The sequence below is a fragment of the Echinops telfairi genome, unplaced genomic scaffold (assembly GCF_000313985.2).
Source record: "Echinops telfairi isolate 266 unplaced genomic scaffold, ASM31398v2 ScPeMD7_7410;HRSCAF=8448, whole genome shotgun sequence".
NCBI lineage: Eukaryota > Metazoa > Chordata > Mammalia > Afrosoricida > Tenrecidae > Echinops > Echinops telfairi.
In genome coordinates this window covers 9268263-9281666 of record NW_022111310.1, presented here as the reverse complement: position 1 = coordinate 9281666, position 13404 = coordinate 9268263, and the positions used below count along the sequence as shown (strand labels likewise).

At 41.2% G+C, this 13404-nt stretch overlaps 1 protein-coding gene across 1 annotated transcript in view; it reads right to left on the bottom strand.

The window, feature by feature from the left end:
- Nucleotides 1–1329: 1329 nt before the first annotated feature.
- Nucleotides 1330–13404, bottom strand: part of SLC44A1 (solute carrier family 44 member 1) — a 186887-nt gene continuing 174812 nt past the window's right edge. The window contains exons 14-16 of the mRNA XM_045296533.1: nucleotides 8496–8732; nucleotides 6435–6515; nucleotides 1330–3653 (exon numbers count right to left, since the gene is read on the bottom strand). Of these exons, the coding sequence (XP_045152468.1) occupies nucleotides 3630–3653; nucleotides 6435–6515; nucleotides 8496–8732 (342 nt within the window). The 3' untranslated portion in view covers nucleotides 1330–3629. The remainder of the gene's footprint in view (nucleotides 3654–6434; nucleotides 6516–8495; nucleotides 8733–13404) is intronic.

Sequence of the window (13404 nt, the reverse complement as noted above, 5' to 3'; positions counted from 1 at the left end):
CCTGACTGGTGGCTCTGACACGGACCCCAGAATTCTACTTTGCAGGCTGGGGGACCCCATGAAAGAGCTGGAAGCAGATAAGGTGGCGCGGGCTTGAAATGGCTGGAGCTGACCCGGCCTCTACAGCTTTGGTGGCTGCTGTTCCTACAGCTGCTTGGAAGAAGAGGGGAGGAAAGCCGCTCAGGACCAGGATTAAGGAGGGGGTTACATCCCACTTTAGGGATGAATCCTGAAATTGCCCCCCGGAAAGCAAAGGCGCCCTTGACAGACACCAAGGTCAGCAATATTGGGAAGAGGTTACAGACAGTAACTTCGCGCCCTTTGAGGGGGGGGGGATACGAGTAAGAGAGCATCTATACACAGGGAAACCTATTTCTGGCCTACGTTTTAAATGCATCCAGGAATTGCTGCCTCCTCCTCCACTCTTATGGAAAACAGTGTGAGAAGCTATATACAGCTAAGCTACTTAAATCCCAGGGACTTAGGCCTTGATTTTGCTATAGGGTAAGATTGACATGTTAATCCTAAACATTAAACATCGCATTAAATGGTTTAAAGAAACGTCCTGCTTTGAGCTCTGTTCACCCATTCAGGGATTATACAATCTCAGTGCCCTGGCTAGATTCCCAGTGTTTTATTACTGTTGTGCCGCTAAGCCTCCCATACAAGATGGGTCCTCTTGGACTTACACTGAAACATAACATTTTCCCTTCCATATTCTATTATATCCGAAGTCACACTTAAGGCAGGAACCTAGACAGGTGTAGTTTTATGGGATGGCAAACATGATAAGAATATACTGAGAGCAGAGAACTCAAAGTCTGGCTCTAGAATTGAGTCATGAGCACAGTTTTGAAGATCCATCAGAGAAGGACAAAAATCACAACATGTAGTCAATGGCTTATAAAATTATGCCGGTACCCCCCATTTCAGACAATTTTTGTTTGCTTGTTTTTGTTCTTCATTGAGTCTTCTCACTTGGGTAGGCTATGGAGGCAGTGAGCGAGTAGCAGTAAGGCAGCCCAGAGCTAGCTCAAGAATGCTTTTGCGATGAATGAGAGGCAGCAGGAATACCAAAACATAAGCTCAACACATTCAAACAGCGCTCAAAGCCTCTGGGAGGCTTTATGAAATTAATCAGGGAATGACGTTTTATAGGAGAGTGATATTCTACATATCCAATCTCTCCCTGTAGGTGTCTGTGTACCACATGTGCCTATGTGCCTATATCTGCATGACACACACATTTACTTAGGGAAAAAACTCAGGCAATTAATTTGAGACTCAAATGACATGGTTAAACATAGATCATAATTTGTGAACACAATGTTAGTAAATCAAAATTTATTTGTCAAACAGGACCTGTTATAGAAAATGGCACACAATCAAGTTATACAAAAATACAAAATTTCTTTCTGATTACAGTCCTGGTTGCAAATGATGATTAGAAAGCATTCCTGGTGGCTTCCAAATAGCTGAGCTTGCACGCATGTGGAACAGGGAACAGCAAGAGTCCATGATGCTGGGATGTCCCCGTGAGCGGAACCCAATTTCCCACCGACTTCGATCAGGTCACTTTGCAGGGAGACCTCGTCAAAGAGCTAGGTCCTGGAATGTCTTCTGGGTTCGTTTGGTTTTTTCTGAAACACCTCTTCCAGACTTTTGCCAACTCTAAATTTAGTTCCCCATGTTTTGGAATGTTCAAAATCGGTGACTATGAAACAGATGGTATTCTAATTTTTTTCCATCACTTGCTCTCTCACTGATTTGGACAACTGGTAGTTACATAATTGTATTGATTCCACTTCAAAGGATATAAAAAAAGTATAGTGATGTGGTTTGGTGTCACTAGATAGTAACTTCTGGAGAATTATTGTTTCAGAGCATCTACTCACACCATGGTGTTTCCCCCGTTCATGCCAAGACATGAGCTCTAAAGTGTGAGTTGTTATTTTTAAACCGAGGCTGTTATTGCAAAGATTCTGAAAAATCAGAAATATCACATGAGCTTTGAAAATTAAACCAAGGCATTTAGCAATTTGCCGCCGAAAGAACACAGACACTTAAAAAAAAAAATACAGTTTACCTTTTGCAGCAATTTAAAGGTCTAACCCTTTGAAAGGAAGCACATTAGCGAACAGCTGCTTATTAAGCCCTGGTGACATTAATTGTACGCTTTCCTATAATACCGTTCTAAATCACTGTCTTATTCTGGTAGGAGGCAATGCTTTCTTTCAAAAGAGTCTCCTTCCATGGAATGATAAAATGCGGAGGCTTTTTTTTTTCTTTTTCTTTTTTGTACAGAGCCTATATTTAGTGCAATAAGTTTAAAAAATTTGCTCTGAAATATTTACTTTACATTAACAAAAATAGCTTTTCTTAAAAAAATTGTAACAAAAAGGAGTTATCGCATAAACAGATCATGAATTATTCTTAGCAAATTACACTTTTTTTTTTCTTAAAGCATTCACCATTACAATAAGCGGAACAGTGAAATATTAGCCATTCATATCTGGTAAGCTTCAGGAATAAAAACACAAAAACAGAAACAAAACCAAGACCCACCCCCAAACAAAAAGCACAATCTACACTTGAGGATTAAACATGAACCAGTTCTTCAGTTACACATTGTAGAAGTCTAGATACTGAGTGACGTTCCCAGGAGAGGCGCACCTGCCAGTGTGTTTTCTGAGTTGACAGCAAGCAGATACATGAAATGGCCTTTCAGCCCGAAGTCACTGTTGTCCCTACAGCAGAAGCCCCAGCACCTTCCTCTCCCTCCGTTTCCCTCCTCGCATGACTTACTCTGCACATCACTACACAGACACGGAAAGGCTGCACTTGCTGGGTGCCCAGCTTCCTTTCAAACCAGGCACACAACTGTGTGGAGGATGCTACCACAGTGAAAAAGGAAAGACAAACTATAAGAAAACAGTTTGCATAAGAAAGGTTATCTACCCTTTTCTTTTTTACCTACTCTCTTTTATAGAAGCATTAGGGTAAACTACGAATTCCTGAGGAGTTGGTTAGTCTTTAACGTTCGCTGACGAATGTTATGACCTACTATGGAAATTCCCCTATTGGGCCCACTTGCATGTTTCTAAAAGGAAAATGGCATGGCTTCTTGGCTTGGGGGACAGTGACTGAAGTGAGTGCTTATTTATCTGAGCGCACGAGCCTAGTCTTGTCCCACTAGGCCATATGCATCAGTAAAATAAGATCTTGATTTTGTACACACATCAGGGACGCGCCCCTGAAAACTTTTAAACAAAGAATTTGGTACACTAATTTTTATCTAATTTAAATAACTAAAGTTAAAATCTCCTCTAAGTTATTAAAAATGTTAATCAGATATGAATCTTAACATTTCCATTAAGACAATTACAATTGAAAACATTAAATGACGGAAGTTGCCTTGTAAAAGCCACCCGTATGAAAGGAGGAGTACATGTTTGACAAAAATAAGCATAAAAAAGGTATTAAATCCCTGTTCCTTTTCTCTGATTTTGGCTGCTTAGGTGTGTGTGTATATATACCTATGCATAGACACACCCACCCACACACAAATACATAGTTATGTGTATATATTGTTTTGGAATGTCAATGGGCTCCATAACGGTCGGCTAGGTTCAAGCAGAACTTGCTCCCGCAGCCTAGAAAACAAAGTCACACAGAGTATAATCTTAGACAACGACCACTAAAGGAAGAGCATGAATGATGTCACAAGTGTACATATGGTCACAAACAGCAACACGGCAGGATGGTGAATCTGTCCTCGGGGCTGGGATTCCTGTGCTCCTTGAGCACGCGTCACACTGTGCTTCCCATGAGCTCACCTTTGAGACATACAGAGCACACGTCTCCAACCCAGGCTTTTGTACGGCCTCAAACTAGCTCTTCCTAAAACTAGCCTTCACATTTGGTCACAAGTTATTCTCTCCAGAATAACTCCCAGTAGACTGTAAAATGACCTCGCAAACTTTCAAGGCTTTCTTTAGTACAAACAAACAAAAAAGTTCCAGAGGAAAACCAGAAGTTCCTCTCGTTAGTTCAATGTCCCTCTGTCCAAATGAAATTTTCAAACCTCACTTTTCCCTAGCAATACTCTCTAAGAAGAAAATAAATCCTAAATTAAGAAATCCCATTTAGAAAGAAGACAGGCAGTGAATGCACACGGCCGTGTTTCTAAAGAGACCTTCCAGGGGAATAACGTGGGAACGAAAGCGAGGAAATACAAGTAAGCAACCCTACATTCTACCAATCCTCAAGCTTTCGGGAAACCCTGGCAGGTAATTCTTTAGAGACGTGAACAAGTGGTAGCAGAAGCAGGGACCAACGCTAATCACGTATACTGTGAAAGAGTGGTAAGCAATAGAGGTCCGGCTGGGCTTACAAAATAAACTTACTCCATGAGCAATATTTCGCACTTCTCTTTTGGGGAAACTTTTAACCATTTAAAACATCACATTTTAGGGCAAACGAAGCAGTAACAGCATAAGTTAAGGAACAGACACGGAATGAAGATTTGGATGCACTGTCTGAGGCGAGGGCCATTAATTTAAAACTTAGTGTCAGGGACATTTTCTTTTGAAATGTTGTTTCTGGTGGGATGTCACATCACCCGATTCATCCTCATCTTATTACTGTAAATTAGCCATTTGGCAAGAAGGTGCATTTGCATCGTCTATCGTGCATTGAAGAATAACGCAAGAACACTTGCCAATTCATAGCCAGGGTAGTTAGACCTAAATGTTCAAATACCTGTGAGTGCTTCTTCCTAAAGAATGCTTGAAGGGGCACTTTAGTCACAGAAAAGACAGAAGCGAGTGGGAAAGATGAGTTACGCTAAGTGAGGTGTGTCTGCAAAGTAAGATTGTTATGTTCTTTTCAATTTTAGGCTTGAAACCTTTGTTGGCTGAACAATTCGGGCAATCCAATACTGGAAGGACCTAAGCCTTATTTCTCCATATTTCAAAGGCTAGGCGGAGTTTCCAAGGCTCGTGCCTTTAGCCTATGTGGGAGTAGGAGAGACACAGAGCAAATTGGTGGGAGAAGCAAAGAATCTAGCAGGAGGGACTCTCATCTCGTCTCCCTTCCGCCCTCTTAAGCCAGCCCCGGTGGATGCCCAGTTCAATCTAAGAGCAATTGTGCTAGTCTTTATCTTTTCACTCCTAATGAAAGTGGTCTGTGTCTGGGGACAGGAAACTTTGGATTTTAACCGTGTAATCATTCCTACTATGAAGACCACCACCAAACAGGCACTAGACAGAGTTATAAAAGGTTTAGATCTAAATATTTTGCTGAACCTTTATTCTAATATGCAAGTATTTTTCATATACATATATATCCATCCATCCCCAGTCGACTAAGTTAATCTACTTCCTTTACTGAAATGGGCTCCTTTATATCATATATTAAGCTGAAAATCTATACATTATAGATTTATTTATAATAATTTATAATAATTGAATAATGTTTTATTCAAATGTTAAGGAAGAAAGAGAGGAAAGTCCTCACATTTTGGGACATTCTAGCAGCTAGATGGCATGTTGTCTAAAATAAACTATTTAAGGGCCTTGGTCAATGAGATGATATTTTAAAGCAAAACTACTCTCTGTACAATGGACAGTGATCAGGATCAATGTATGTCAGAGATGACTGTCATTGTGCTATGGTGAGCGCATGTACTGGAAAAGCCGCTCCGAGGCTCTTGCACCGATGAGCTTCAGGTTGCTTTCTCACACAGAAATCCACACACACGGCGGAGCAGAGAAAATGCAACTCTCTCAAAACGAAGCTGGGGCAGGATGAGCCAGTGGCTCCACTGGGTGCAAAGGTGAACACTCATGCACAGTGTCTCCTCTGCGACAGAAAACGGAGCTTGCTTAAGGAACAAAGAAAGTGCAATCGAAGCAGCAGAGGAGGAAGTGCACAAATGAAAAAAGCAACATGGCCAGAACAATATTTTAAAAATAAATAATGATGGAAAATATGATTTTAGCAAGCTGAAAGGAATTGCTATGAGGAGCTTCTGAAATGATTAAAAAAAAAAAAGGCCAATCAAATCATTGGGTCAAATGCACAACCGAACGCTCAGTTTGGTGAAAACTAAACACTGAGAGCTGGCAAAAAATAAAAAAGAGAACCTGCAATTTCCCGTGGGGGTCAAAGTTTCCCCCATCCCCTCCCCGACACCTTGTGCCCCGAAGAAGGGGCCGTTCCTTTCAGCTTGCTTTCACAGCAGATGGTCTCATTTGTGACAAGAATTCTGCCATCCAAGTGATGGGCAAGCCCACAAACAGAAACAGCAGCACGTCCTGCGTGACACAGACAACAAAAGCTTCCCCGGAAGAAGTGCAGTCAGTGAAGACAGAGAGAGAGAGGAAGTGAAAGTGAAATTCTTGGAGGGTGGCCACCTCCTCATCTCCACCTACCATCGGCTTTAGCTCTCTGGCATCAGCAGCGCCTCCCTTACCAGCTTCTTTGAGTGCCTTCCTACTGTTTTCCACAAACTCCTGCAAAACAGGAACCAAGGTGCATAAATTCTTGTGCCCTTTGCTGACTTCAGGTGGTAGGTAAATTCTAAAGCACACTGACATCGTAGACTCCAGCTTTGTCAATGAACAACCTAAACTCTAACAATACATAATATTTAGTAGCACACACAGGAGCTGGCAGCTTTGTGGGGAGGGATCCAAACCACAGGTGGGAGCTCTTTTTCCGTTCCAGTGTTAGGATCCATGCTGTTGGAGAGAGCACTGGGAAGTTTTTCCCATCCATTCATTGTGACATTGTCACCAAGGCTCAGAGAGATAAGGGAAGTCCCATTTGGAAGGGAAAAGAACTAGTATTTTTTTCAAAGGCTATTTCCCCTACACGTAGGATATTGCTTTACTTTTCTCCCAACAAGAACATTTTAGTCCATAAGCCTCCTTTTTAAAACAACCCTAGAAGGCAAAAGAAAACACTGATTGATTCTACTAACCATAGACGGTTACTTTTTTTTTTTTTTGGTAATCAAACCGTAAATAGGCTCCTTTAAAAAACTTCAGTTACACTTGAACATTTTGGAGCAGGAAGTTGAGGGGTACCAACTGGAACATGAGGTCAGAAGTAGCTAAAAAATGGAAATCGTCTCTAAAGGAAATATTTCTATCCTGTCAAAGCTAGTGGAGCAATTCTTCATTATGCAATACTGATATCCTCATCATTTTTACAGGAAACCCCCCCCAAACAAAAACTGGAAAGGATAAAAGCTATAGTGTTCATCTTGCTTTTTAGAAATTTAATAACAAAAGCAAGCCTATCTTCTATATGTCTCAACCACAAACACACTAAAATGTAATGCTCACATAGATCAAATTCCCATAGGAAAATAACCAGTTAAAACTACAATTAGGAAAATGTCCAAAACATAGTTGATAATATTCTTAACAGAAGAGGTAATTAGTACCAGGTAGGTCGGTTAATTCATTTTAAAATGTGGCTATTAAAACAAACAGAAAATATCTCTATTTACTAGTATATTTTAGATTTAATTGAACAAAATATGCTCTTGGGAGATGATTTGGTATTTTAATGTCTATCAATATTATCTAGGCTGGAGTAGGTATATCTTATAGCTTAATCACAAAGTATTATTATTAAAATATATCTATTTTTATATCATTTAACATGTATTTGAACCTAACACTTTTTAAAAATTGAGGTTGTAATGTAGAGAAGGTGCAGAGGCAACATAACTGTAAAGAATCTGAATTTAATATCCATGTAACTATTCAGATCTCGATGGGTAGAAAACAATATAATCTACTAGTCCCAGACCTGTTAGCTGTATTCATGAAGAAACACTGTCCCTTTGGTCTGGCCCAGGTCAGATGATGACTTTAACTAGGGAAGGCAGCAGGAACATTTGAGAAACTGAGAGATGGAGAAATGTAAGCAGGCAATGGAACAAATAAACAAGCAAACAATCCCCACTGTCACTGAGCTGATGCTGACTCAAAATGATCCTATAGGACAGAGAACGGCTCCATAAGGTTTCCGAGACAATTACTCTTCACAGAGACAGATGGCCTCACTTTTCTACCACAGGGCAGCTGGTGGGTTTGAACTGCTGATCTTGAAGTTAGGAATCCAATGCTTAACTGAAATAATGGCTTTCAGTCTGTGAGCCTACTTCAGGAAAATGTACTTGGAACATCACTGGTCTTAGGTTCCAGTCAGGGACTACAAACAAGGCAAATTTAGAAAGTCAGATCTGTCTAACTGCTATGGGGCAACATTTCTCCGAGTTCAGGACTCCCAAAGGGTACCGCTGCAGTCTGGAGGATCTGAAGGGAACGTGCCCTGGGCCTCCATCTATGACTTTTACAAGTCGAATTCCGAATCACTCAGAGTTTGGTATACTAGACATGAAATATAGAGACTGCGTTGCCGATTATATTTATAGAATGTTTAGCTCTAAAACAGTAGAGAGAATTTGAGGTCCTTACCATCAGCACTTTATCCATATAGAATTCTCTGCCAGGGCTCCCATCATTGTATTTTGTATCAATGGCAAAACACAAGAACAATACATCCACTACCATTTCGTAAATGGACAGGAAGCAGTGCGCGACCAGGAACGCAAAGAGGCAGACGATGATGAGAGGCAGCACCCAGACTGTGTAGTCCTGCTGGTAGTTGAGCAGCATGATCCCAGCCAAACCTGTGCTGCAGACAATCAGCACCTGCAGCCGAGAGAACAGAGACACACTGAATGGCCTGCTCTAAAAGCTCCACTGTCCCTCCTTCATCACGTACAGGCTTCAAATTCTGTAGACTATGTTATCAATGAAGAATGTAGAAACCCCACACTAAACTCACTGCCACTGAGTCACAGCGACCCCTTGTGGGTTTCCGAGAGTGTAACTGTTATGGGAGTGGAAAGCCCAGTCTGTCTCCTGTGGAGCTGCTGGGTGGTTTCAAACTGCCAACCATGTGGATGTCAGCCTAATACATAACCGCCCCATAAACCCCAGGTCTCCCCATGTTTGGACAAGGCCCCCACATATCAAATTAGGAAGTACAATCTATCTGAAACATATATACTCATTTACACACGTGTATACATGTGTACTATATACCATAAACTAAAAGTTATACTTTAAAATAGTTTCATTTTGATGCTCCCTAAAACACCATTAACTTTTAAAGTAAATAAATGCACATTCATGTTTTGAAAAAATTATACATACTCTGCATCCAGAAGAAAATTACTGATATACCTGAGGATTTCTATGAGTTTTTCCTACGTCTTTTTACATGTGTAAAATAGTATTATACAAGAGGACTTCAAAAAGTTTGTGGAAAAAATCAAATGAAAATTGACAAATCCGCCCCCCCCCCAAAGGGTTAATGGAAGGGATGATTCAACCAGGGTGCAGTATAGCACCAACGAAACACACACCATTCCTCTCGTTCCTGAATGCTTCCCCCGTACTACCATGACCCAGTTCTACCTTACAAATGCGGCCAGGCCACAATACACACATTGGTGCAGATAAGAGATCTCCATACACAGAATTCAGGACAGATAAAACCTTCAGGAGCAGTAGTGGGAGTAGAGATATCATGAGGGTAGGGGGATGGTGAGGTGGAAGGTGTGGGGAGTAGGGGGTAGGGGAAGGGGGAGAAAAGGGGAACCCATGACAAGGTTGGATATATAGCCCACCCCCCAGGGGGGTGAATAAAAGAAATGTGGGTGAAGGGGGACAGTAGACAGCATAAGACATGAAATAAGGTAATATATAATTAATCAAGGATTGACGAGGGTGGGAGGCCTGTGGAGGCAAGGGAAAAAAGAAGAGCTGATACCAAGGGCTGTTAGGTAGCTAGAGGCAGAACTAGGGGTTGTCCTTCTACCTGCCAAAGCCTCCCTTCCCCTTAGAAGAAGCTGGCAGCTGCTCAGGGCCAGAGGGCATGCTCACATTCAGGTCTTTGAGGCAGGAAGCTGGTAAACCTGGGTGGGACCCCAACCAGGCCAGGTGGACTTAATTCAGCCAATGGGGTTAACCAGTATCCTCGACCACACCTCCCAATGGGGGTGGGGAGTGGGGATCTGAAAAAGCCAGAAACTTGGAGACCACTCCCTCTCTCCCAAGGGCTACTACACAGTTCAGGGTGGCTGTCGCGAGGTCCACTGTGCTCCGTTTACTGTAACGCCTGAGACAGCTTCTACCTTTTATAAAAAATTCACTTGGGGATACTGGGAGGGTAGAGGGAGAGTGGGTAGGAAAGAGGGAACCGATTACAAGGAACTATATGTGACCTCCTCCCTGGGGGACAGACAACCGAAAAGTGGGTGAAGGAAGACGTCGGACAGGGCAAGATATGACAAAATAATAATTTATAAACTATCAAGGGCTCATGGGGGTGGGGGCGGGGAGGGAAGGGGAAAATGAGAACCTAATGCCGGGGGCTTAAGTGGAGAGGAAATATTTTGAGAATGATGAGGGCAATGAATGTACAAATGTGCTTTACACAATTGATGTATGTATGGATTGTGATAAGAGTTGTATGAGCCCCTAATAAAATGATTAGAAAAAAAAATTCACTTGGATCACAAACCAGGCTTAAGCGTGAATTCTTTCTCACCCGTAGCCAAGGACCAAGGTATTTCTCACTCGAGAGACCTAACATTATTGAGAAACCTAACAGGCTCAAGTAGAATGAAAATGTTTTGGAAATGTTGATGGCAACACATGTACAAGTGTGCTTAATACAACTGAATGATGGATTGTCTTTAGATTTGTAAGATCCCTCCCCAAATAAGATGATTAATAAAAATATTTTAAAATAAATTTTTAAAAAGATAATGGAATTTTCCATGAAATTTTTGAAGCCCCCTTGCATATGTAGAAATCATTAAAAGCTCTTAGTATTTATAATATCATTCAAATGCTTCATAAATACTCAGCTATATAATCCCATTCTGTGAGTAATTTTAATATATTTAACCATTCTCCTAATCTCAGAGATTTATATTGTGTTTAAACATAAGTAATGCTACCAGAAGCATCTCTATTCTTAAAGCTTTTTCTGTCTTGTGTTGCTTCACATATACTACAGAGTAAATTTAGAACGATTCACTGTGAAGTTTAGATTTGAACTGTGAAAACAGGAGGTTGCCAAGAAATCATGCTATAAAAATTAAAGGAAATACTCAGAATCTTTAAGTCCTCATGGGAAAACTACTTCACTCATGGAATTCGGACATTCCGATAATCTGACCTGCAGGAGTTGGGCATTAAGATTCGTACGGGGCCTCATAAGCAGGGTTGCAAGCTTGTCATAAAATGAAACATATGAATTGTTGACTGGAAAATGAAATTTCTTGGTGAATTTTCATCCATATTATAATAAAAATTTAAAAATAATAAAAAGAGAAAGCGATTTGCTTATTTTCCAGAACTGCTTACGTGGATGCTTGATCATCTCACAGACAATATGTGAAATTTTGGTTAGTTTTTGCCCATACATTTCATTTCCGCCTTTCAATATCCCTCTGAAGGGTGTGTGGCAAACACTGTTGTCTCCATTCTATAAACCAGGAAAACTCTTGAAGATGCCAGTAAACTTGCTCAAGGCCACAGAGCAAATGAGTAGCAGATGTCACTTTAGAAACGGTCTTAAGATTCCAACCAGCCCGTGTTCTTCCGGGGGAACGCCCAGCAAAGCCTGGTGTGACAGAGGAGTCTTCTAGAATGCTCGCCTTGTCTGGTGCAGGCGCTACGGACAGAGAGATCAAATTCTTTCCTTTTCCCGCTGTTTAGCAGCACGATGACAGCCTTCACTCCGTATAAGGATTAGATGCTAAACTGGGAACTATATTTATGTTGTGTATTAAATGTTTTCTTAGATGCTTTTAGGGGCAAATCAAGGTCTTCTCAAGCTTGGAAAGATCAGTTTATTTTTGTAGCAACACTTAAGAATCTTCTCTTCCAGTAACTTCTTTTGTGGGATGCTGTCCACAGATGACCAATTGCACCCATTTTCTTTGATGACGGTGGTTTCAGCTTTTAAACAAGCTTATTTCTTAACTTTTCTTCAGGGTCTGCAGGATGGAGGTTCTTTACGCTCACTCGACTGAACTTCAAACCACGCTGTGAATACCAGAGTCAATTATGCAAACATCTAGTGGCTCACACTAGATGTTTACACAAACTAGACATTGAGATAAAAAGATGCTGCCGGGGAAGGCTGAAATTTGTATTATGTGAGAAACAACTGCAAGAACTGGTGGTGTGAACCAAAAAAGTCCAAGAAATGTAATAATTACTTTCAAGTACAATGGAAAGCTGTTGCACATTTACTTAACGAGGGGGCACCCCCCCAATGGAATTTTTTTCAAAGCTATGTAAATTTTTTCCGAAACAGCCTTATCACTTTCAAAGTACTCTCCATTACACTTAATACATTTGTCAAATCTGTGATTCCATTCTTAGAAACATTTTTCAAACTCATCAGTTTGGATGGCTGACAGCACCTCCCTCATTTTTTTTCTTCATCTCCTTTCATGTCCCTCTTCATTTGAGGAAACAAAAAGATGTCGCACAGAGCAAGATCAGATGAGTACGGTGCATAGGGAAGAGAGGCATGCTGGGTTTTTTTGCCAAAAAGTGGCACAGTGAGATGGCTGTGTGAGCAGGCGCATTGCCGTGGTGGGAAAACCAGTCCCCCGTCTGCTACACTTTATTTATTTTTGTTGTTGCACACTGTTACGCAATCTTTTCAGAACCTCTAAATAGAAAGCTTGATTAACAGGGTGACCTGATGGAACAAAATCCAAATGCACTACCAGTCAACATTTTCGTCCATTTGGGAAGCTGATGGAAGTCTAGAACGAGGTTTGTCATCAATCGACATTTCACCTTTTTTGAAACGAGAAAACCACTTGTACACTTGAGTTTTTCCCATAACTCTGTCCTTGGAAACTGTGTTTAACATCACAACAGTTTCTGCGGCATTTTTTCCCCGAGCAGACAACAAAATTTCACAGCAGCACACTGTTCTCTTAAATTGGCCATCACAAAAATTGAGGTTCGCGCAAAACTACTTTTATGAAAAAATTCACTGTGACCAGAGAGAACCTTCCCAGGCGATGCCAACGGGTTCATGAAATCACAGCAAGTTGCTAGAGCCTCACCTAGCGGGGAAAATGCGGACTACGAAAGCTCTGCCCAGTGGAGCCTTTCATGTTTGTTTGTTGGTTGGTTTGGGGTATCCCCTTGTATTTAAGAGAAGATACACTGAGTTTCTCAAACTCTAGTGAGACTAGGAATCACTTGGAAAGTTTGTGAGTAATTTTTGCTCCCAAATGGAAAACAAACAAACAAACAAACACCTCCCTGCCATCAAGTC